We start from the raw sequence: 24,992 nt of genomic DNA on the forward strand, positions 1-24,992 counted from the left end.
AAAGGGGTGGTGGTGAGGAATTGCTTGGATTTCTGGAAAGCAACAGACCCAGTAAAATCAGAAAAGTTTATTAGCATTCCTTATGAAAAATTTAAAAGTGATATTAGCATGTTAATCTTCATATAAATTAAATATAAAAACCAAGATGTCAGTGTATACTTAAGACTATTAAATCAGAGCAATACAAAACCACTCACTCAGACTTGTGGATCACACCTCCATTTATTAGAGAACACAAGTTTGCCCAAACCAAACCCAGGCTTACATTTGGGAATTTGACAGGCAAAAGAGGAGCAGGAGGCACTATTAAATTAAAAGCTAACTTAAAAGATTTCAGTAGCTAAATAGAAAGTTCCCAGAGACCCAGGTGACAGCCGTGTTTCTAGCCCCTTTCAACCATGAAGTCCTGTGAGCACCCAAGGTGGCATCAATCAGAATATCGTGAGATTGGAATACACTTCCATTTGACTGTCTTTGGAAAAACCCAGTGACTGTACACAAGGGCAGTGGGCACAGTGCCCAGAAGCCAGTTGACTTCCACAGTGGCCACATTACTGTAATAGCCCCACTTTCCAAAGTGCAATTGAGCCTTAGTTGAGGAGGGCCACACTCACCCTCTTCCAGTTAACACAGTGCTCATACGGAATCCCTGCAAGCCTCAGGATGCCCTGAGCTGCACACTGGAAAATAGATACAGTACATTGGAACTGAGAAGGCAAGTGCTGGACAACAGTATTCATCCTGGATCCTCCACAGCTTCAAACAATTAACACTGTAGACATACACACCAATGGAATATTGCGTGAAGTAGGGGGTACAGTGATGAAGGAAAAAGAAAAAGCACTTCAGTCCACTGTGAGGGAAAAGGGAAACCAGAAGAAAAGGAGGAAGAATAGAGTATTTATATAACCTTCTATCTTCTATCAATACGTGGTTGACCTCCAGGTTCCAGATTCTCAAAGAGTAGGGTTAACAGATTTGGCAAATAAAAATATAGGATGCCCCATTAACTTTGAATCTCAGATAAACAGAAAATAATTTTTTAGTGTTAAGTATGTCCCAGATATTGCACGGTACACACTTACACTAAAAAATTGGTTAAAAAAATTATTTTATCTGGCAACCCTATCCAGGAGGTTCAGTCAGCTTGAGGTTACTCTGATCATATCCTGTCAAAGAGCAACAGCAAGATAATCACAGAGCAAACCACAGGCACTTCACCCACCCCAAGGGGAGGTACGAGATCCTTTTAGCTCCATTTCCCAAACTCTCAAAAATCCCATGCTATTCTGGCAGGATGACAGGACATGTGCATGGTGACTCCACTATCTATCTGCCAGGTAGAGAAGTTTTCCTTCCATATCAAATGAAGAAGGTCAAAAATACAGCTGGGGCAAGGAGTAGCAGGTCCATGGGGATACAGAAGTCAACTCATCTCGCCCCAGAGCAGACTGAGGAAAGCCAACAAAACTGCCACAAGGGGGAGGACAGCCCCTTCCACCCAGAAACCCAACATACTCCAACACTATTGGAGCAAACTCAAAAGGCACACAGGGCTGAACACACACACACAGGGAGACATACAGAGGAGGGAGGAACAGGAAGAGACCAGAGTAGCCTTTATAATGACTTAGAGGAATGACAGCAGAAGAGACGTCTCAGAGGGAATCACAGAGCCCCCTGAGAGCAACGAGCAGGACATCTTACTTGTTTGGTTGTTTCATTGGTTTTATTTAGAGGGTTAATCTTCAGTGGTCTTTCCTTACAGTGGAAGGGTGATGTGAGAAAAAAGGGACACACAGAAGCCTCAGAGACAGTTTTTCACTTCACGGGGCCCAGAGTGCTAGCAGAATCAGAAAGCAAATCTGAACATCAGATCCCACAGCCAATGTACTGTCATGACTAAGTGCCAAACCCACCTCCTGAGGATTGGAAGAGGAATTAATAACAAGGCCATGGCTGGTAAACATTCCTCTCAAAAGCACAGAGAAGAAACCATCACAAAGAATAGGACCACATTATGATTTTTAAGTCTCCACCATGGGAATACCCAATCCCTAGTAACCCAGTATCTCTGAAACTGTGTTCCCAGAGATGTTAATAGGTGCTGCATGGGACCAAAAAACAAAAGTTCAGTGAAATAAGTTTGGGAAATATTGCATACTTATTATTAAAAGTTATAAAACTTCCTGCAGTAAAAGAAACTATTCAGCATTATTTAAATCAATGATTCTTGCCTTATTTGACCACAGAACTTTTTTTGCTTTAGGTAAGAAGCAGATTTATTAAGAGAGAAACACACTCCACAGATGGAGTATGAGCCATCTCAAAAGGCCAGAGGCCCATAGAACCCTTTTAAGAAACATCTGTTACGATCTCACAGAACTCTAGAAATGCTGCTTAACCATTATCGCAAAAACGTCTCATCTCAAGAATGGAAAGAACATGTCAACACTGGGAACACCCAGGAATCACACCTAAAATGGTTTCCAAAAATAAGTACATCAGAAAGCTTCAGGCAATGATTTGAAAACTTGGAGAACCCTGTCCTTCTGTGAGGTACTAGCTCAATGATAAATACATCCAGGAAAGCTGAAATTAGATTTCAAACAGTCAAGCAAAAGCCTACAAAGAACAGTACTAGGCTGATCTGCTTAGTTGTGGCCTGGCCAATGCCGAAAAGTACATCTGGTGACGTCTCCTCTCATCACTTCGACCGGACACACACACACTCTCTCACTCTCAAACTTTCCCCAAAGGTTCAGACCGAATTTCAAAGCAGCCAAGTACAAACTAGCGTCTCTTCATTCCTCCAAAATCCAAATAACCTAGAGCCTAGGGTTTCCAGGAGAAGAGATAAGTGGCTCATGCTGGCAATGTTAAATGCTATCAAGGGAATTTCCCCTTTTTCTCCTTGGGTGCAGTCCCCAGCAGCATCCCAAAAGCTATAAGAGGACACACTTCTTGGTGTTCTTCTTTGTGGCAGGGTAAAGCACAGCCCGGATGGCTTCCAAAAATACCTCACGGACCCCATCATGCATCAGGGCTGAACATTCCAGATACTTCACAGCCCCCACCTGCTTAGCCAGTGAAGTGCCTTGCTGAGGAGTTGTGGGCACTAGGCTCTGTTCCTTTAGGTTCTTCACTGTCTCAAGGTCACTCCGCAGGTCCCTCTTGGTGCCTACCAGCAAAACAGGTACATTGGGGCAATGATGGGAGACCTCGGGGTACCACTTATGCCTCACATTGGCATAAGAAGATGGGTTGCCAATGGAAAAGCAAATGACGAAGATATTGGTCTGGGGGTAGGAGAGTGTTCGCAGTCGGTCATACTCTTCTTGGCCAGCTGTGTCCCACAGGTTCAGGATGACGATCTGGCCATCTACAGATGTCTGGGCACTATAGTTGTCAAAGACAGTGGGGATATACTCCTCAGGAAAGGCATTTGTTGTGTAACTGATGAGGAGGCAGGTCTTACCTACAGCCCCATCTCCCACAACCACACATTTGATCGTCTGCATTGTTCCCTTGGAGTCCTATGTATAAGAGAGAAGGAAAGAATGTTCACAGATGTTTGGTTAATCTAGGGAGCCTAAGCTATATAAACATTTCTCTCTGAGAAGAAAGAAAGGAGGTAAGACCCTCCCCCCTCCACCCCCACTACCTGGCCTCCTAACACCATAGAATCTGGGAAAGGTAGTATGGGGCAAGAGTTCTTACCATGGAGTCCATGGCCTGCTAGAAGATAGGCTTCAGAAGATTCTAGAAGCCACCTCTGCAGTTGTGCACAATATTATGTGTATGTGCATAGGTAAATTTTTCTGGAAAGAAGATCCAAAGCTATCATCAGACTCAAAAAGGACTGTGAGCCCCACAAGATTAAAAACTATTATATACAAAGGTATTGTCATAAGGTCTCACATATACTGTATCAAAGCTACTAAAATATTATAGGTACTAAATAAATGTTAACTAATTTTTTTAAATTGGTGTAGAAAGAAGATTCCCAAGGTTGAAACAAAGGGAAAGACAGCTCTCACTTCAGATCTGTGGCTACAGACTCAGCAAAGATACACTCTGTTCCTGAAAAACTGTTGTTTGTTATTGTTCAGTCACTCTGTCATGTCTGACTCTTTGCGATCCCATGGACTGCAGCATGCCAGGCTTCCCTATCCTTCACCATCTCCAGAAGTTTGCTCAAACTCATGCCCATCAAGTCAATGATGATATCTACCCATCTCATCCTCTGTTACCCCCTTCTCCTCCCACCTTCAATCTTTCCCAGCATCAGGATCTTTTCCAATGAGTCAGCTCTTAGCATCAGGTGGCCAAAGTATTGGAACTTCAGCTTCAGCATCCGTCCTTCCAATGAAAACTCAGGGTTGATTTCCTTTAGGATTGATGGGTTTGATCTCCTTGCAGTCCAAGGGACTCTCAAGAGTCTTTTCCAGCACCACAATTCAAAAGCACTAATTCTTTGGCACTCAGCCTTCTTTATGGTCCAACTCTCACATCTGTACATGACTACTGCAAAAACCATAGTGGCATCAAAATACTGGAGAGAAAAGTAGGCCAGTCAGACTCAGCCATATAGAGAAGTGGCTATAAGAGTGCAAACTCTGAAGTCAGATCGCCTGGAGTCAAAAACCAGTCCTCTCTTTTCCCAAGCTCTGTGAAGTTGGGCAAGTTTTTAACCTGAAGCTTAAATGAAAGAATGCCTGTGCTATACTTATTAGTGCCTGCCACATAGGAAGTACTCATTAAAGTGTTAGAAGCTACTATGACTTCACAAAAATTACTATTCTTCTGGGGAAGGCAAAAGTTCTATAATGTGATTACAATGCTAGACAAACGCTTCTGTCTCATCCCTTCTGTCCTTATCTGAGTAAAACTACAGTTCATAACACCACTATATTCTTGTCCATTTCTTCATGAATTGAGTATTTGCGAGTTAATGATGAAATACAGATGATCTCCAAGGAACATGTTTACTATGAGCTCCCATGTTCCCAGGTGGTGCTAGTGTTAATGAACCCATCTGCCAATGCAGGAGACATAAGAGATGTGGGTTTGACCCCTGGGTTGGGAAGATCCTCTGGAGGAGGGCATGGCAAGCCCCCCAGTATTCTTGCCTAGAGAATCTCATGGACAGAACAGCCTTGCGGGCAACAGTCCATAAGGTCGCAAAGAGTCAGACATGACTGAAGTGACTTAGCATGCACACATCCATGTTTATATCCCCATATTAATATCGAATCAATGTCCTGCTGTGACAGTATTCCCCACAGCACTCCATTTTCTTTAGCTTCTTAACTACTGCCCTAATTTCAGACCTGATCCTCATAGCATTAACTTCAAGTATCAGAATATGGAGGAAAGCGGATACATTATCATATGTATTCGATTACAGGAAAAAAAATTGAGAATCAGTTTCTCACCTTGGGAATTCAGAGGAATAGATATATCCTCCATCCTGTTGTCTTATTAGGCCCATATCATAGCCAAAAACCAAACCAAACCAAACAGTTCATTTTGGGTCAAGGTAAAGAGAAGTTAGCTTCCCTGATGGTTTAGAGGGTAAAGCGTCTGCCTGCAATGTGGGAGACCCGGGTTCGATCCCTGAGTCGGGAAGATCCCCTGTAGAAGGAAATGGCAACCCACTCTAGTACTCTTGCCTGGAAAATCTCATGGACAGAGAAGCCTGGTAGGCTACAGTCCATGGGGTCGCAAAGAGTCGGACACAACTGAGCGACTTCACTTTCCTTTAAAGAAAAGTTGGCTCTCTCAGTATGCTTTGCACAGGCCCACTAGGAATAGCTTTCTGCTCACACAGCCAAATCTCACCAGTGAGGCATTCCCCCTAGAAGTCTTCCTTTCCTTGGCACAGGTCCCACAGCTAAAAGTCCAGAGCCTAGTAGGCAACCATCCCAGAGTATTCACTGACCATCAGCTCGGTCTTTTTCCATCTAGGAATAGACATGAGGATCAAACACACAAAGTCAATGGAAATAATTTGGCCACCTGATGTGAAGAGTGAACTCATTAGAAAAGGCCCTGATGCTGGGAAAGACTGAAGGCAAAAGAAGGGGACAACAAAAGATGAGATGGTTGGATAGCATCACCGACTCAATGGACATGAATTTGAGCAAACTCTAGGAGATAGTGAAGGACAGGGAAGCCTGGTGTGCTGCAGTCCATGGGGTCGCAAAGAGTTGGACACTTAGCAGCTGAACAACAACAACGGAAATAGGGCAAAGTTACCACCACATTCCTTGAAAATAACCTTCCTTGGCTTTCCCAGTTTGGATTAATTTCTTTTGCCTCTGATAACAATTACTGCCTGTATGACTCATCTTCCCAGCCTCCTCTAGGCACCATTCAGAGTGACTGCTTTAAGGACGATAGTGCATCTGATTGGGGGGGGGGGGGGTGGGCGGTGGCTGCTGAACCAGAGCAAAACTCTCAGGCACAAAGATCACTTTGCACCCTAAGTTTAGCTCCTCATCTCTGTAACTGGGAAAAGTCACCTACACTCTTTTCTACTAGTTTACATCTACCAGTACTCCTGGTATCTATAATTAAATGATCTGCAGATAGGCGCTCAAGTCACACTGATGGCGGGCCTAGATGATGAAATGTACCTAGAACATCGCAGGTCTGAACAAAACTAAACATAATCACCTGGAGCAAACTCTCAATGAAAGGGAGGGGTTCAGCAAAAGGAGGGAGGTGCTTTGTACAGATGATTCATTTATCTAGCCCACATATTCATTATACGATTTTCTCTACTTGTGTGTATATGTGAACTTCTCCATAGTCAACAAGTTTAAAAATAATACTAAAAAATATAATCCAAGAGAACTGAAGACAGGATCTCAAAAAGATAATTTCACACCCATGTTCATTGCATCATTATTCACAATAGCCAAGAGGTGGAAGCAACTTAAATGTCCATCGATGGATAACATATAAAGAAATATACACACACACATATAGATAGATAGATAGATCAGCCTTCAAAAGAAAAAGGAAATCTTTTCATACACTACAACATGGATGAACCTTTAGGACATTATGCTAAGTGAAATAAGCCAAGTCACAAAAAGCCAAATATTGCATGATTTCACTTATATGAAGTATCTAGAATAGTCAAACTTATAGAAACAGAAAGTAGAATAGTAGTTGCCAGGGGCTGGGGGAAGGGGAAATGGGGAGCTGTTTAAGGGGTATAGAGTTTCAATTTTTCAAGATGAAAAAATTTTAAAGATCTGTTGCACAAAAATGTGCATATAGTTAATGTACACTTTAAAATGGTTAAAAATACTGAAAATAAAAACAATACTTTTTAAAGGGCTGGGAGCTCTGAGAGAAGGCTAGAAGTTACAAGAGAAAGGCAAATATTCTGTTTACCACTGTTAGGAGAAAAGCTTGTTTATTTCAGCTCCAGCATCCAGCACAATGCTTTCTCCTTACAGATGACCCACAGCTTTCCTCTCATCACCACCATTATCCACCCACTCTCCCTGGTACTACTATGCACAATGTACTACTAGGAGGGACTCAAAAAAGGGTTAAAAACAACAAATGATGATAGAAGCTTATAGTTTTATGGTAAAGGCAGGACTTTTATAAAAAGGTAAACAATAATACACAGTAATGCATGGCCCAGAGGAAATAGTTGCTATGAGGAAGCAAGCGGAAGTTAAAAACTGAGAGCCTGTTATAGGCATTGTGTAAAATACTTTAACATATCTCATTTAAGCTTCATAGTAGCATTGTGAAGTAGATACCAGCTCAGTTCAGAGATCATTAAGTATGCCTCTAGGATTGGAAACTGAAAGTTGCCTCAATTTGCAGAGACGAACATCTCAGAAGGCACTCACTTTTAACCTTGGAATTAGTTTCTTCTAAATCTTCCAATCTCATCCGACAAAGCATCCTTCTTCAGACATACACGGCTCAGCAGTCAATTTTCTCCTAGGTTAGACACACAACATAAAAGATACAGTAACAGTAAGGACAAGAACGCAGTTCAAAGTATTACTATTTCTAGCACATTCTCCCCTAAGTCTCACCCTTTCCAGAAGTCTAATCCACTTTAAATCACTCTGCAACTTTCTGAAACAAAACAATTCAGAAGACCCTCATTTTTATTTACTACTTTCTGCAACTTAGTTATCTAAGTCCAGGAAGCTTTTTCACATTTAACACTGATTCTTTTGGTTCAAGTCCAGTCAAAGACAACTTCGAGAATCTCGGGGAGGAAAGAAGCCATGTGAACACTCCCCAACTCGGAGCCAGGGGAGACTATCCTGTGCCTGGAAACTTAAACCAGAGAGGCAATTGTAGTGACCCATCCATGGCCACCACAAGCCCACTCGGCACTTCCTTCGCAGCCTTTCCACCAGGCGTACTTGGTTCTGGAACTTCGGCTGGACTCGTGATCCTGGGACAGATAAGTGCCTAACGTCGGCTTCCCAATAGGAAAGGCAGGCTCAATCTCCCCCGAATATATACAATTCATCTCATTCTCAAATCCCTTCCATCCAAGGAAGTGGATCATATACTAAGGCAACCGTCCTGGAGATGGGGAGATTCAATGAGAAAACAGCGAACAAGGGGCCCGCTTAGCGGGTAGTTCTCGATAAAGATTACCTGGCAAAGTGGTCGTCTTCCAGCGCAGTTCAACCGCAGCTCGCATAACTTCCGGTGTTTCTCATGGCTGAGCGAACAAGGCGGGTTCGGGGCTTCATTCCGGCAGCGACCGGGTCCCACCCTTGTCGTCAGACGCAGTCTCCACCCTGTGCCCCGAGACCTCCTGGGAAATGGAGTTCTAGCGCCCGCCGCGTGGTCTGCGAGCCACTGGCTTTTAAACTACACTTTTGGATAATCAAGGATCGATGGGGTGTGGACCCCAATACCAGTTCCTGGGTTCGGAGGTCCCCAAGTTTCAGATTTCCTGTGGCAAAATGAGACCAATTCCTCCTCCGCAGACCCGTGTTTTCTCAAGACAAATATTAACATCAAGAGGCAATCAGGGAATTGAAAAAGTGTTAGGAAAAATGGAAGCAGTAAAAGAAAACGTGGTAGTGAATTAAGGCAGCTGTCACCATATGTAAGTTTGTATTTTCTAGAGTTTTATATAAATGAAATCATAAACTATGGACTCTTTTTTTAACAGCTTTATTGAGATGTAAATTCACATACCATACAGCTCACTCATTTTGTTGTAGCCACTCGTTCTGGGAAACAAACTCACTCAGTAGGACAATGCAGATAGTGGAGTGCAGTTTATTACACTGTCAGGGCCAAGGCAGAGTCTCCTCTTAGCCAAGGACCCTGACCAGTTTTTGTGAAAACCTTATATACCTTAAGTGTACGTGCTCAATCCCACCTCCCCAAATTCCCTGAAACTAGCCTGGACAAGGTAAAAGAGAGATATGATCAAAGTTAACCCATGATTCATGTGTCATAAGCCTAGATAGTTAAACAGTGGACACTTATCAATAGGCCTGTGGTCATACCCTGATAAGCATAATGGGATTTACGACTTTGTTCTGTTACAGGGATAATTAGCATATTCTTTTAGGTGACCTTTTAGGTGATTCTTTTAGAGTCTAGGTACAAGTCCTGAGGCTCCTTCATGGGGGGGGGGTCTGGTTTTCCATTGGTATATCATTTCCATAGATACTGGGCATATAGCTCAGAGTCCACAGTCCAGCCCAAGATGGAGTCCTGCTTTCAAGATGGAGCCTGTTCTGTTTCCTCCTTCAATTTAAATTGTACAATTAGATAGTTTTTTATATACTACATTACTAATTTTTTAAAATTGTAGTAAATATATATAACACACAATTTGCCACTTTAAAGTGTACAATCCAGTGGCATTTGGTACATTCACAAAGTGTGCAACCATCAAGGTTGTCTATTTCTGAAACTTTTTTGTCACGATGTCAGGGAGTTTGAAATTTCCTCCGTTCTGTCTCATCGCAACAAAAATTTGAAGTGACATACGAACCAGCGATAGAGCCCTCGAAGAACCAGTGTTACAGCTCTGGGATGGACCAGTGTTACAGTTCCATGTTACAACTCAGTTTTATTTAGAAAGTAAAGGAAAAATACATCCTCAAGGCATGAGGGCATGCCTACCCAAAAGACTTCAAGAGAAGAGAGGCCCCCTGCCCAATTTTGGCTCCTCTTTTTATATGTTTTTTCTCCTCCCCCTGGGCCTGCCCTATGTAAACTGGGCTACCCAGGAGTGCTGTTTGTTTTACCTGAGGTCCTCACTCCCATCCTTGGACCTTCCTTTGTTCTATTTTCCCAGACTTTCCCCTTCCTTGTCTTTTAGCCACCGCCATTTTGGACTCCTTTTACCTATTCTAACTACCTAACAACCCCAAACAGAAACTCTGTACCCACTAAGCAATAGCTGCTAATTCCCCTCTTCCCACAGCCCCTGTAAGTCATCCTATAATCTACTTTCACTCTCCATGGATTGAACTTTTCTGGCTGCTATTTATCTACTGATGGACATTTGGGTCATTTCCAAATTTGACTATTGTGAACAATGCTGCAATAAAAATTGGCATGCCAAAAGAAGCTGAACAGTTCTATTAAGACCTACAAGATATTCTAGAACTAACACCAAAAAAGATGTCCTTTTCATCATAAGGGACTGGAATGAATAAGTAGGAAGTCAAGAGATGCCTGGAGTAACAGGCAAGTTTGGCCCTGGAGTACAAAAGGAAGCATGGCAAAGGCTAACAGAGTTTTGCCAAGAGAATGCACTGGTCTAGTAAACACCGTCTTCCAACAACACAAGAGATGACTACACACATGGATGTCACCAGATGATCAATACTGAAATCAGATTGACTATATTCTTTGCAGCCGAAGATAAAGCTCTATACAGTCAGCAAAAACAAGACTGGGAGCTAACTGTGGCTCAGATCACGAACTCCTTATTGCCAAATTCAGATGCAAATTGAAGAAAGTAGGGAAAACCACTAGACCATTCAAGTATGACCAAAATCAAATCCCTTACAATTATACAGTGGAAGTGACAAATAGATTCAAGGGATTAGATTTGATAGACAGAGTGGCTGAAGAACTAAGGATGGAGGTTCGTAACATTGTACAGGAGGCAGTGATCAAAACCATACCTAATAAAAAAAATGAAAAAAGCAAAATGGTTGTCTGAAGAGGCCTTACAAATAGCTGAGGAAAGAAGAGAAGAAAGAGGCAAAGGAGAAAAGGAAAGATTCACCCATCTGAATGCAGAGTTCCAAAGAATAGCAAGGAGAGATAAGAAAGCCTTCCTAAGTGAACGAGGCAAGGAAATAGGGGAAAACAATAGAATGGGAAAGATTAGAGATCTCTTCAAGAAAATTAGAGACACCAAGGGAACATTTCATTCAAAGATGGGCACAATTAAGAACAGAAACGGTATGGACCTAACAGAAGCAGAAGATATAAAGAAGAGGTGCCAAGAATACAGAGAAGAACTATACAAAAAAGGTCTTAATGACCCGGATAACCATGATGGTGTGATCACTGACTAGACCCAGACATCCTGGAGTGTGCAGTCTAGCAGGCCTTAGGAAGCATCACTACAAACAAAGCTAATGGTGGTGATGGAATTCCAGTTGAGCTATTTCAAATCCTAAAAGATGATGCTGTGAAAGTGCTGCACTCAATATGCCAGCAAATTTGGAAAACTCAGCAATGGCACAAGACTGGAAAAGGTCAGTTTTCATTCCAATCCCAAAGAAAGGCAATGCCAAAGAATGTTCAAACTACCACACAGTTGCACTCATTTCACCTGCTAGGAAAGTAATTCTCAAAATTGCTCAAGCAAGGCTTCAATAGTACGTGAACTGAGAACTTCCAGATATACATGGTGGATTTAGAAGAGGCAGAGAAACCAGAGATCAGACGAGATCGGGTGTGTTCAGGGTGGTATGGCCGTAGATGAAACCAGAGATCAAACTGCCAACATCCATTGGATCATAGAAAAAGCTAGAGAATTCCAGAAAAATATCTACCTCTGCTTCACTGTCTATGCTAAAGCCTTTGATTGTGTGGATCACAACCAACTGTGGAAAATTCTTCGAGATGGGAATACCAGACCTACCTCCTGTGAAACCTGTATGCTGGTGAAGAAGCAACAGTTAGAACCGGACATGGAACAATGGACTGGTTCCAAATTGGGAAAGGAGTACGTCAAGGCTGTATAGTGTCACCCTGCTATTTACCTTATATGCCAAGTACATCATGCGAAATGCCAGGCTAGATGAAGCACAAGCTGGAATCAAGATTGTTGGAAGAAATATCAATAACCTCTGATATACAGATGACAGCACTCTTGTGTCAGAAAGTGAAGAAGAACTAAAGAGTCTCTGGAACAAAAGTGAAAGAGGAGGTGGGAGCGGGGCTCTGGAAGGGGAACACATGTACACCCATGGTGGATTCATGTCAATGTATGGCAAAACCAAAACAATATTGTAAAGTTAGAAAATAGATATATAAACTAATTAAAAAAAAAACTCAACATTCAAAAAATGAAGATCACCGCATCCAGGCCCATCACTTCATGACAAATAGATGGGGAAACAATGGAAACAGTGACAGACTTTATTTTCTTGGGCTCCAAAATCACTGCAGATGGTGACTGCAGCCATGAAATTAAAAGATTTGGAAGAAAAGCCATAAAATTAAAAGACTTGAAAGAAAAGCTATAACCAACCTATCAGTATCAGTTCAATTGCTCAGTCGTGTCCGACTCTTTGTGACTCCATGAACCGCAGCACGCCAGGCCTCCCTGTCCATCACCAGCTCCTGGAGTCCACCCAAACACATGTCCATTGAGTTGGTGATGCCATCCAAACATCTTGACCTCTGTCGTCCCCTTCTCCTCCTGCCCTCAATCTTTCCCAGCATCAGGGTCTTTTCAAATGAGTCAGCTCTTCGCATCAGGTGGCCAAAGTATTGGAATTTCAGCTTCAACATCAGTCCTTCCAATGAACACCCAGGACTGATCTCCTTTAGGATGGACTGGTTGGATCTCCTTGCTGTCCAAGGGACTCTCCTTGGAGTCTTCTCCAACGCCACAGTTCAAAAGCATCATTCTTTGCACTCAGTTTTCCTTATAGTCCAACTCTCACAACCATACATGACCACTGGAAAAGCCATAGCCTTGACTAGATGGACTTTTGTTGACAAGGGGATGTCTCTGCTTTTCAGTATGCTATCTAGGTTGGTCATAACTTTCCTTCCAAGGAGTAAGCGTCTTTTAATTTCATGGCTGCAATCACCATCAGCAGTGATTTTGGAGCCTGGAAAAATAAAGTCAGCCACTGTTTCCACTGTTTCCCCATCTATATGCCATGAAGTGATGGGACCAGACGCCATGATTTTAGTTTTCTGAATGCTGAGTTTTAAGCCAACTTTTTCACTCTCCTCTTTCACTTTCATCAAGAGGCCTTTTAGTTCTCCTTCACTTTCTGACATAAGGGTGGTGTCATCTGGATATCTGAGGTTGTTGATATTTCTCCTGACAATCTTGATTCCAGCTTGTGCTTCCTCCAGCCCAGAGTTTCTCATGATGTACTCTGCATATAAGTTAAATAACCAACCAATAACCAACCTAGACAGCATATTAAAAAACAGAGACATTACTTTGCTGACAAAGGTCTGTCTAGTCAAACCTATGGTTTTTCAAGTAGTGATGTATGGATGTGAAAGTTGGACCATAAACAAGGCTGAGTGCCAAAGAATTGATGCTTTTGAACTGTGGTGTTGGAGAAGACTCTTTAGAGTCCGTTCGAATGCAAGGAGGTCAAACCAGTCTATCCTAAAGGAAATCAACCCTGAATATTCATTGGAAAGACTGATATTGAAGCTCTAGTACTTTGGCCACCTGATGCAAGAAGCAAATTCATTGAAAAAGACCCTGATGCTGGGAAATATGGAAGGCAGGAAGAGAAGGGGGTGACTGAGGATGAGATGGCTGGATGGCATCATCGACTCAATGGACATGAGTTTGAGCAAGCTCTGGGAGATGGTGAAGGACAGGGAAGCCTGGTGTGCTGCAGTCCATGGGGTCACAAAGAGTTGGACACGACTGAGCAACTGAATAACTACAAACACTGGCATACAAGAATATGGTTTTGTTGATTTTTCTCTATTGTTTTTGTTTTCTATCTCACTGATTTACACTTTGATCTTCATTATTTGTTAATTTGAGTTTTATTTACTCTTCTTTTTACTGAGTTGAAAGCTGAAGTTATTGTTTTGAGACTTTGTTCTGTTCTTATATAGGGGTTTTGTGCTTAAAATTTACCCCCTAACTATTGCTTTAGCAGAATATCATCACTTCAAAATATGTTCTTACTTTTTTGATTTCTTCTTTCTCCCATGTGTTATCTCAGTTCAGTTCAGTTCATTTGCTCAGTCATGTCCAACTCTTTGTGATGCTATGGACTTAGCAGGCCAGGCTTCCCTGTCCATCACCAACTCCCAGAGCTTGCTCAGACTCATCTCCATCGAGTTAGTGATGCCATCCCACCATCTCATCTTTTGTCTTCCCCTTCTCCTCCTGCCTTCAATATTTCCCAAAATCAGGGTCTTTTCTAAGGAGTCAGTTCTTCACATCAGGTGGCCAAAGTATTGGAGTTTCAGCTTCAGCATCAGTCCTTCCAATGAATACTCAGGACTGATTTCCTTTAGGATTGACTGGTTGGATCTCCTTGCAGTTCAAAGGCCTCTCAAGAGTCTTCTCCAACACCACAGTTCAAAAGCATCAATTCTTTGGTGCTCAGCCCTCTTTATGGTCCAACTCTCACATCCATACATGACTACTGGAAAAACCATAGCTTTTACTAGACAGACCTTTATTGGCAAAGTAATGTCTCTGCTTTTTAATACACTGCCTAGGTTTGTCACAGCTTTTCTTCCAAGGAGCAAGCAGCTTTTCATTTCATGGCTGCAGTCACCATTTACACTGATTTTGGAGCCCAAGAAAATAAAGTCTGTCACTTTTTCCGTGTTTTCCCCACATATTTGCCATGAAGTGATGGGACCAGATGCCGTGTTCTTCGTTTTTGAATGTTGAATTTTAAGCCAGCTTTGTCACTCTTCTCTTTCACCTTCATCAAGAGGCTCTTTAGTTTCTCTTTGCTTTCTGCCATAAGGGTGGTGTCATCTGCATATCTGAGGTTGTTGATATTTCTCCTGGCAATCTTGATTCCAGCTTGTGCTTCATCCTGCCCAGCATTTCTCACGATGTACTCTGCATATAAGTTAAATAAGCAGGGTGACACTATATAGCCTTGATGTACTCCTTTCCCGTTTTGGAACCAGTCAGTTGTTCCATGTCTAGTTCTAAATGCTGCTTATTCACCTGCGTACAGGTTTCGCAGGAGGTAGGTCAGGTGGTCTGGTATTCCCATCTCTTGAAGAATTTTCCAAGTTGGTTGTGATCCACACAGTCAAAGGCTTTAGTGTAGTCAATGAAGCAGAAGTAGATGATTTTCTGGAATTCCCTGGCTTTTTCTATGATCCAATGGATGTTGGCAATTTGATCTCTGGTTCCTCTATCTTTTCTAAATCTACCACGTATATCTGAAAATTCTCAGTTCATGTACTGTTGAAGCCTAGTTTGGATGATTTTGGGCATGACCTTGCTAGCATGTGAAATGAGTACAATTGTGTGGTAGTATGAACATTCTTTGGCATTGCCTTTCTTTGGGATTGGAATGAAAAATGACCTTTCCCAGTCCTGTGGCCACTGCTGAGTTTTCCAAATTTGCTGGCATATTGAGTGCAGCACTTATATAGCATCATTTTTTAGGATTTGAAATAGCTCAACTGGCATTCCATCACCTCCACTAGCTTTGCTCGTAGTGATGCTTTCTAAGGCCCGCTTGACTTCGCACTCCAGGATGTCTGGCTCTAGTTGAATGATCACACACACCATCGTGGTTATCTGGGTCATTCAGCTGTTTTTCTGTATAGTTCTTCTGTGTATTCTTGCCACCTCTTTTTTATATCTTCTGCTTCTGTTAGGTCCGTACCATTTCTGATATTTTTAATTTTCTTGAAGAGGTCTTTAGTCTTTCCCATTCTGTTGTTTTCCTCTAGTTCTTTGCATTGTTCTTTGCAGAGCTTCTGAAATTGTCAGTGAAAATACCTGAAGGTTGGCAACTGCAAAAGAAAACATTTTAGAGCTACTAAGGGAAAACTAAATGCAGACTAGGCATTAGATGAAATTGGGAAATTACAGATACTATTGAGTGTAATAATGTTATTGTAGTTATATTTTTTAAGTCTTTGTCTTCTAAAGATATATATAAGCCAGAATATTTAAAAGTGAAGTGTGTAGGAATATGTCTAGAATATGCCTTAAATACTGCAGCAAAATTTTCCTAATAATAATATTAATAGCAATAAATGAGAGGGCTAAATAAGGCAGTAATAACAGAAACAAGATCCAGAACATGTGGATGGTATGCTATAATTTTAATAAGAAAAAAATTAAAAGAAAGACTATGAATTTTTGCTTATATATCACAGAATGTCTCTGAAAAGATACTCAAGACAATGATAAGTTTAGGGACTTCCCTGTTGGTGAGTGGTTAAGACTCTGTCCTTCCAGTTTAGGGCATGTGTGTTTGATCCCCTGTTGGGGAACTAAGATCCTCATATGCTATGCAGTGTAGCAAAAATAAAAAAGAAACTGGTAACTTTAGTTGTTTCCTAGAAGGAGAAACTGTCTGGCTTGGGGACAAGAGTGACAAGGCGATTTTTAAACTGTATATCCTCTCGAAACTTTTGAAATTTTGAAACTATGTAAATATTCAAAAAGTAAATAACAATTAAAATAAATATTTTCTGATAATATGGCTTTGACTTTCGTATAATCATTAAGGATTCCTACAATAAAAGAGGTAGAATTTAGCCACGAATTTTAATAATCCTAAAACCAAAATTTGAAATAATTTTACAGAAACATTAGAGGTGGGGAAAAATATGAAGGGAGAACAATAGGTACAAAATAATTATTGCTACAGACAGGAAAAGTATAAGTTTAAGTGTTTTGAATGCAGGGATTATTACTCATTGACTAGAAATAAGAACTAAAACTGGAGGGGAAAAAGAACAGGACAACTTGATCAGCCAAGCACCCAGACAAATCAATGCAGAAATAGGCAACTTGAACAAGACTATAAACCAGATGACTGTTGGCTGGCTGGGGACTTCTGGATATCTTCAGGATGGGAGGTGATGGCCAGGGAAATGACCATGTAATTAGAGGATTAGAACTTCCAGTCCCATTCCCTGACTTTCAAGGGAGAGGGGCTGGAAATCAGTGCAATCACCAATGGCCAATGATTCAATCAAACAAGCATATCAAACACACACCTCCATAAATATCCTAACCAAAGGAGTTTGGAGAGCTTCTACATTGGTGAACATAATATGGAGGTACTAAGAGGGTGTCACACCCAGAGAAGTCATGGAAGCTCTACACTCCTTCCCCCATAACTTTATGTATCTCTTACATCTGGCTGTTTCTAAGTTTTATCCTTTTATAACAAACCAATAATCTAGTAAGTAAACTGTTTTACTAAGTTCTGTGGGCCATTCTAGCAAGTTACCAAACCCAAAAAGGGGGTGTTGGGAACCTCCGAGGTGTAGCTGCTGTCAGAAACACAAATGACAACCTGGACTTGCAATTGGCATCTGAAGTGGGGGCACACTTGCGGGACTGAACACTTAACTTGTAGGACCTGACGCTATCTCTTGGTAGATAACGTCAGAATTGAGTTAAATCATAAAACACTTAGTTGGTGTCCCCTGAGATCTGCAGAATTTCTTGGTGTGGAAAAAATACTCACACATTTGAAATACAGTAGTCTATGGGTAGAGGAAATGAGTACGTCCCCTTCATAACTTACCAAAAGTGGCCCATAAAGAAATAGAAAATCTGAGAAGACCTTTATCTAGTAAGGATATTTAACCAGTAATTGAAGACTTCCCAACAAAGAAACACTCAGGTCTACGATGGCTTCACTGGTAAATTCAACTAAACATTTAAAAAAGAAGCAACACCAATTCTTCTCAGACTTTTCCCAAAAAATTGAAGAGGAAATACTTCATAATTCACTCTATGGCCTATCACCCTGAAACCAAAGCCAAAGACACCACAAGAAAAGAAAACTACAGGCCAACATCCCTGATGTACATGGATGTAATAATCCCCACCAAAATACTAGTATACTTATTTCGACAGCACATTAAAGAAATCATATACAACAAACAAGTAAGATTTAGCCCTGGGATGCAGGGATGGTTCAGTATATGCAAATCAATCAATGTGATACCTGATATTAACATAATAAAGGATTAAAATCACATGATCATCTCAAATTTTATACACACATACACACACCAAGGGCTTCCCTGGTGGCTCAGCTGGTAAAGAATCCGGCTGCAATGGGGGAGACCTGGGTTCGATCCCTGGGTTGGGAAGATCCTCTGGAAAAGGGAAAGGCTACCCACTCCAGTATTCTGGCCTGGAGAATTCCATGGACTGTATAGTCCATGGGGTCACAAAGAGTCGGACACGACTGAGCGACTTTCACTTCACACACACATTGCAGGGGAAAAAGTGATCTAAAGATTCAGCGCAATCCTGATCAAAATTCCAATGTAATTTTTTGTGGAAATAGAAAAATCCATCCTAAAATTCATTTGGAATCTGAAGGACCCTGAATAGTCAAAACGGTCTTGAAAAATAATAAAACAACCAAATTCAAAGATGGGCAAAGGGATTTTTTTTCAAAGAAGGTATAATAAATGGCCAATAAACATATAAAAACATGTACAACACGTAATTAGTCATTAGGGAAATGCAAATCAAGATCACAATGTGATACAACTTCATACTATTAGGATGGCTATGACTAAAAATGAAAAATAACAAGTGTTGGTGAGGATGTAAAGAAATTAACTAGACTAAGAAACTAGACTAGAAATTAACTTCACTAAGAAATTGACTAGCACTCTAGTCAATTAATTTATGACAAAGGAACAAAGAATATACTATGGAGAAAGGACCAGTCTCTTCAGTAAATGGTGTTGGGGAATTTGGACATTCACACTGAAAAGGACGAAACTGGACCATTATATTATATCATACACAAAAATTAACTCAAAATGGTTAAAGACTTAAATGTAAGACCTAAAACTATAAAACATCTAGAAGAAAATACAGGTGGGAAATATAGGAGGTAGATCTCCTTAACATCGGTTTTGATGATGACTTTTTTTAGTCTGATAGCGAAGACAAAAGCCACAAAGGCAAAAGCAACAAGTGAGACTACATCAAGCTAAAAATCTTGTGCATAGCAAAGGAAACCATCAACAAAATAAAAAGGCATCCTATTGAATGAGGAAAATAATTACAGGAGGGAGGCTCAAGAAGGAGGGGATATATGCATACATATAGCTGATTCACATTGTTGTATAGCTGAAACTAACACCACATTGTACACCAATTAACTTCAATTAAAAAGAAAGAAAATAATTACAAGTCATATATCTGAAAAATATTTAATACAAAGAACCCATACAAGTTAACAGCAAAAAAAATCTGATTAAAAATGGGCAAAAGATCTGAAAAAGATATTTTTCCAAAGACAAAAGGTGGCCAACAGGTACATGAAAAAATGCTAAACATCATTAATCATCATGGAAATGCAACTCAAAACCACACTGGGATAGATATCACTTCACACTTGTTAAAATGACTATTATGGATATGCTTTCTGGCCAGGTCTCTTTTCTCTGATAACACTCTTGTAAACATGGTGAACATTCCCAAAGCCACTTGGACTTTCCGTTAGAAGTATGGCAAGTACCAACCTCACAAAGTGACACAGTACAAGAAGGGCAAAGATTCTCTGTATGCCCAGGGAAAGCTCTCCGTATGCCCAGGGAAAGCGGCGTTATGACAGGAAGCAGAGTGACCATGGTGGGCAGACTAAGCCGATTTTCCAGAAAAAGGCTAAAACTACAATGAAGATTATACTCGGGCTTGAAAGCATTGAGCCCAACTGCAGATCTAAGAGACTGCTGGCTATTAAGAGATAAAAGCATTTTGAGCTAGGAGGAGATAAGAAGAGAAAGGGCCAAGTGATTCAGTTTTGAGCTTCACATTTTATTATGAAGACAATAAAAATTTGAGATTCTTTACTTAAAAAAAAGACTATTACAATCAAACAAAAAACAAGTAATAACAAGTGTTGGCAAAGATGTGGAGAAAAGAGAACCCTTGTGCACTGTTGGTAGGAATGTAAATTGATGCAACCACTATGGAAAAACAGCATAGAGGTTACTAAAAAAATTAAAAATAGGACTACTATATGATTCAGCAGTTCTACTTCTGGGTATTTTAATTTTCATTTATTTAATTTTATTTTTGTGCTGCACTGCTTGGCATGTGGGATCTTAGTTCCCCAACCAGTGATCAAATCAGAGCCCCCTGCACTGGAAGCACAGACTCAACCACTGGACAGTCAGGGAAGTCCTATCTACTTCTGGGTATTTATCCAAAGAAAACAAAAACACTAACTTGAAAAGATATATGCACCCCCATGTTCACTGCAGCATTATTTACAATAGCCAAGATATGGAAACAATGTAACTATCCACTGATAGATGAAGTGATAAATAAATAAATTATATATATATTTCAGCCATAAAAGAATGAAATCTTGAAATCTGTAACAACATGGATGGACCTAGAGGGAAGTGAAACAAGTAGGACAGAGAAAGACATATAGAGTATGATCTTACTTATGTGTGTAATCTGAAAATAATAACAACAAAAATCCCCAAGCTTAGATATAGAGAGATCAGACTGATGGTGCAAAGAGGCAAAGAGGGGTTTTAATAAGTGGGGGGTAGGGGCTGGGAAGAATGCATGAACTGTTTTTTTTTTTAAGTTTAAATAAATTGTATAAAGTTTTTTAAAAAAGGAAATTGGAACTTTTGTACATTGCTGATGGAAATGTAAAATGTTTGTAGCTGCTGTCGAAATAGTTTGGTAGGGTCTCAGATATTTAAACATAGAATTACCACATGATACAAAAACTTCACTCCTAAGTATTCAGTTCAGTTCAGTCGCCCAGTCATGTCCGACGCTTTGCGACCCCATGGACTGCAGCAAGCCAGGCCTCCCTATCCATCAGCAACTCCCGGAGTTTACTCAAACTCATGTCCATTGAGTCAGTGATGCCATCCAACCATCTCATTCTCTGTCATCCCCTTTTCTTCCCACCTTCAATCTTTCCCAGCATCAGGGTCTTTTCAAATGAGTCAGTTCTTCACATCAGGTAGCCAAAGTATTGGAGTTTCAGCTTCAACATCAGTCCTTCCAGTGAATATTCAGGACTGATTTCCTTTAGGATTGACTGGCTGGATCTCCTTGCAGTCCAAGGGACTCTCAAGAGTCTTCTCCAACACCACAGTTCAAAAGCATCAATTCTTCAGCGTTCAGCTTTCTTTATAGTCCAATTCTCACATCCATACATGACTACTGGAAAAACCATAGCCTTGACTAGACGGATCCTTGTTGGCAAAGTAACGCCTCTGCTTTCTAATATGCTGTCTAGGTTGGTCATAACTTTTCTTCCAAGGAGTAAGCGTCTTTTAATTTCATGACTGCAGTCACCATCTGCAGTGATTGTGGAGCCCAAAAAACTAAAGTCTGCCACTGTTTCCCCATCTATTTACCATGAAGTGATGGGACCAGACGTTCAAGCTGGTTTTAGAAAAGGCAGAGGAACCAGAGATCAAATTGCCAACATCTGCTGGATCATCGAAAAAGCAAGAGAGTTCCAGAAAAACATCTATTTCTGCTTTATTGACTATGCCAAAGCCTTTGACTGTGTGGATCACAATAAACTGTGGAAAATTCTTAAAGAGATGGGAATACCAGACCACCTGACCTTCCTCTTGAGAAACCTGTATGCAGGTCAGGAAGCAACAGTTAGAACTGGACATGGAACAACAGACTGGTTCCAAATAGGAAAAGGAGTATGTCAAGGCTGTATATGGTCACCCTGCTTATTTAACTTATATGCAGAGTACATCATGAGAAACGCTGGGTTGGAAGAAACAGAAGCTGGAATCAAGATTGCCGGGAGAAATATCAATAACTTCAGATATGCAGATGACACCACCCTTATGGCAGAAAGTGAAGAAGAACTAAAGAGCCTCTTGATGAAAGTGAAAGAGGAGACTGCAAAAGTTGGCTTAAAGCTCAATGTTCAGAAAACTAAGATCATGGCATCTGGTCCCATCACTTCATGGCAGATGGGGAAACAGTGGAAACAGTGGCAGACTTTATTATTTTGGGCTCCAAAATCACTGCTGATGGTGATTGCAGCCATGAAATTAAAAGACGCTTACTCCTTGGAAGGAAGGTTTTGACCAACCTAGATAGCATATTGAAAAGCAGAGACATTACTTTGCCAACAAAAGTCCATCTAGTCAAGGCTATGGTTTTTCCAGTGGTCATGTATGGATGTGAGAGTTGGACAGTGAAGAAAGCTAAGTGCCGAAGAATTGATGCTTTTGAACTGTGGTGTTGGAGAAGACTCTTGAGAGTCCCTTGGACTGCAAGGAGATCCAACCAGTCAACATCCTAAAGGAGATCAGTCCTGGGTGTTCATTGGAAGGACTGATGTTGAAGCTGAAACTTCAATACTTTGGCCACCTCATGCAAAGGGTTGACTCATTGGAAAAGACCCTGATGCTGGGAAGGATTAGGGGCAGGAGGAGAAGGGGATGACAGAGGATGAGATGGTTGGATGGCATCACTGACTCGATGGACATGGGTTTGGGTAAACTCCGGGAGTTGGTGATGGACAGGGAGGTCTGGCATGCTGTGATTCATGGGGTCGCAAAGAGTCGGACACGACTGAGCAACTGAACTGAACTGAACTGATGGGACCAGATGCCATGATCTTAGTTTTCTGAATGTTGTGCTTTAAGCCAACTTTTTCACTCTCCTCTTCCACTTCCATCAAGAGGCTCTTTAGCTGTTTGCTTTCTGCCATAAGGGTGGTGTGATCTGCATATTTGAGGTATTGATATTTCTCCTGGCCATCTTGATTCCAGCTTGTGCTTCATCTAGCCCAGTGTTTCTCATGATGTACTCTGAATATAAGTTAAATAAACAGAGTAATAATATACAACCTTGATGTACTCCTTTCCCTATTTGGAATCAGTCTGTTGTTCCATGTCCAGTTCTAATTGTTGCTTCCTGACCTGTATACAGATTTCTTAAGAGGAAGGTCAGGTGGTCTGGTATTCCCATCTCTTTAAGAATTTTCCACAGTTTATTGTGATCCACACAGTCAAAGGCTTTGGCATAGTCAATAAAGCAGAAATAGATGTTTTTCTGGAACTCTCTTGCTTTTTTTGATAAACAACGGATGTTGGCAATTTGATCTCTGGTTCCTCTGCCTTTTCTAAAACCAACTTGAACATCTGGAAGTTCATGGTTCACATTCTGTTGAAGCCTGGCTTGGAGAATTTTGAGTGTTACTTTACCAGCATGTGAGATGAGTGCAATTTTGAGCATTCTTTGGCATTGTCCTTCTTTGGCATTGGAATGAAGACTGACATTTTCCAGTCCTGTGGCCACTGTTGAGTTTTCCAAAATTGCTAGCATATTGAGTACAGCATATGCATGTCAAGAAGCAACAGTTAGAGCTCGACATGGAACAACAGACTGGTTCCAAATATGGAAAGGAGCACGTCAAGGCTGTATATTGCCACCTGGCTTATTTACCTTATATACAGAGTCCATCATGCGAAATGCCAGGCTGGATGAAGCACAAGCTGGAATCAAGATTGATGGGAGAAACATCAATAACCTCAGATATGCAGATGACACCACCCTTATGGCAGAATGTGAAGAGGAACTAAAGAGCCTCTTGATGAAAGTGAAAGAGGAGACTGAAAAAGCTGGCTTAAAGCTCAACATTCAGAAAACTAAGATCATGGCATTCGGTCCCATCATTTCATGGCAAATAGATGGGGAAACAGTGGAAACAGTGACAGACTTTATTTTTGGCGGCTCCAAAATCACTGCAGATGGTGACTACAGCCATGAAATTAAAAGACATTTGCTGTTTGGAAGAAAAGTTATGACCAACCTAGACAGCATATTAGAAAGCAGAGACATTACTTTGCCAACAAAGGTCTGTTTTGTCAAAGCTATGGTTTTTCTAGTAGTCATGTATGGATGTGAGAATTGGACTATAAAGAAAGCTGAACGCTGAAGAATTGATGCTTTTGAACTGTGGTGTTGGAGAAGACTCTTGAGAGTCCCTTGGACTGCAAGGAGATCCAGCCAGTCAATCCTAAAGGAAATCAGTCCTGAATATTCATTGGAAGGACTGATGTTGAAGCTGAAACTCCAATACTTTGGCCACCTGATGCGAAGAACTGACTCATTTGAAAAGACCCTGATGCTGGGAAAGATTGAAGGTGGGAGGAGAAGGGGACGACAGAGGATGAGATGGTTGGATGGCATCACTGACTCAATGGACATGAGTTTGAGTAAGCTCCAGGAGTTGGTGATGGACAGGGAAGCCTGGCGTGCTGCAGTCCATGGGGTTGCAAAGCGTTGGACATGACTGAGCGACTGAACTGAACTTAGAAATGACCATCAACAGAGAAATGTCCATCAACAGATGAATGAATAAATAAAATTTGGTATATACATGGAATGGAATATTATTCAGCCATAAAAAGGAATAACATTCTGATATATGTTACGATAAATATGAATCTTGAAAACGTGCTAAATAAGACAGAAAAATTCAAATATTGTACAATTACACTCATATACTAACTAGATGGACATGAGTTTGGGTAAACTCCAGGAGTTGGTGATGGACACGGAGGCCTGGCGT

The 24,992-nt window shown here is 41.1% G+C and overlaps 1 protein-coding gene and 1 pseudogene across 3 annotated transcripts; one reads left to right on the forward strand and one right to left on the reverse strand.

Annotated features, from left to right (window-relative positions):
- Positions 1-203: 203 nt before the first annotated feature.
- LOC145536658 (rho-related GTP-binding protein RhoG-like) lies at positions 204-8,718 on the reverse strand. Of its 3 annotated transcripts, XM_081566222.1 has the most exons (5): positions 8,656-8,718; positions 7,884-7,977; positions 5,845-5,966; positions 3,721-3,821; positions 204-3,536 (listed from the first exon to the last, which is right to left on the reverse strand). In XM_081566222.1, exons 4-5 carry the CDS (start codon positions 3,730-3,732, stop codon positions 2,946-2,948), a joined length of 603 nt encoding a protein of 200 aa, XP_081422348.1. In that variant the 5' UTR covers positions 3,733-3,821; positions 5,845-5,966; positions 7,884-7,977; positions 8,656-8,718; the 3' UTR covers positions 204-2,945. The 3 variants fall into 3 exon arrangements, with proteins under 3 accessions (XP_081422348.1, XP_081422347.1, XP_081422349.1); XM_081566221.1 differs by lacking the exon at positions 5,845-5,966; XM_081566223.1 differs by lacking the exons at positions 3,721-3,821; positions 5,845-5,966.
- Positions 8,719-19,868: 11,150 nt separating this feature from the next.
- On the forward strand, positions 19,869-20,267 carry LOC145536661 (large ribosomal subunit protein eL42-like; annotated as a pseudogene).
- Positions 20,268-24,992: the final 4,725 nt, after the last annotated feature.

Source organism: Giraffa tippelskirchi, chromosome X (genome assembly GCF_054371585.1).
Source record: "Giraffa tippelskirchi isolate mGirTip1 chromosome X, T2T-mGirTip1v1.2.pri, whole genome shotgun sequence".
Taxonomy (NCBI): Eukaryota; Metazoa; Chordata; class Mammalia; order Artiodactyla; family Giraffidae; genus Giraffa; species Giraffa tippelskirchi.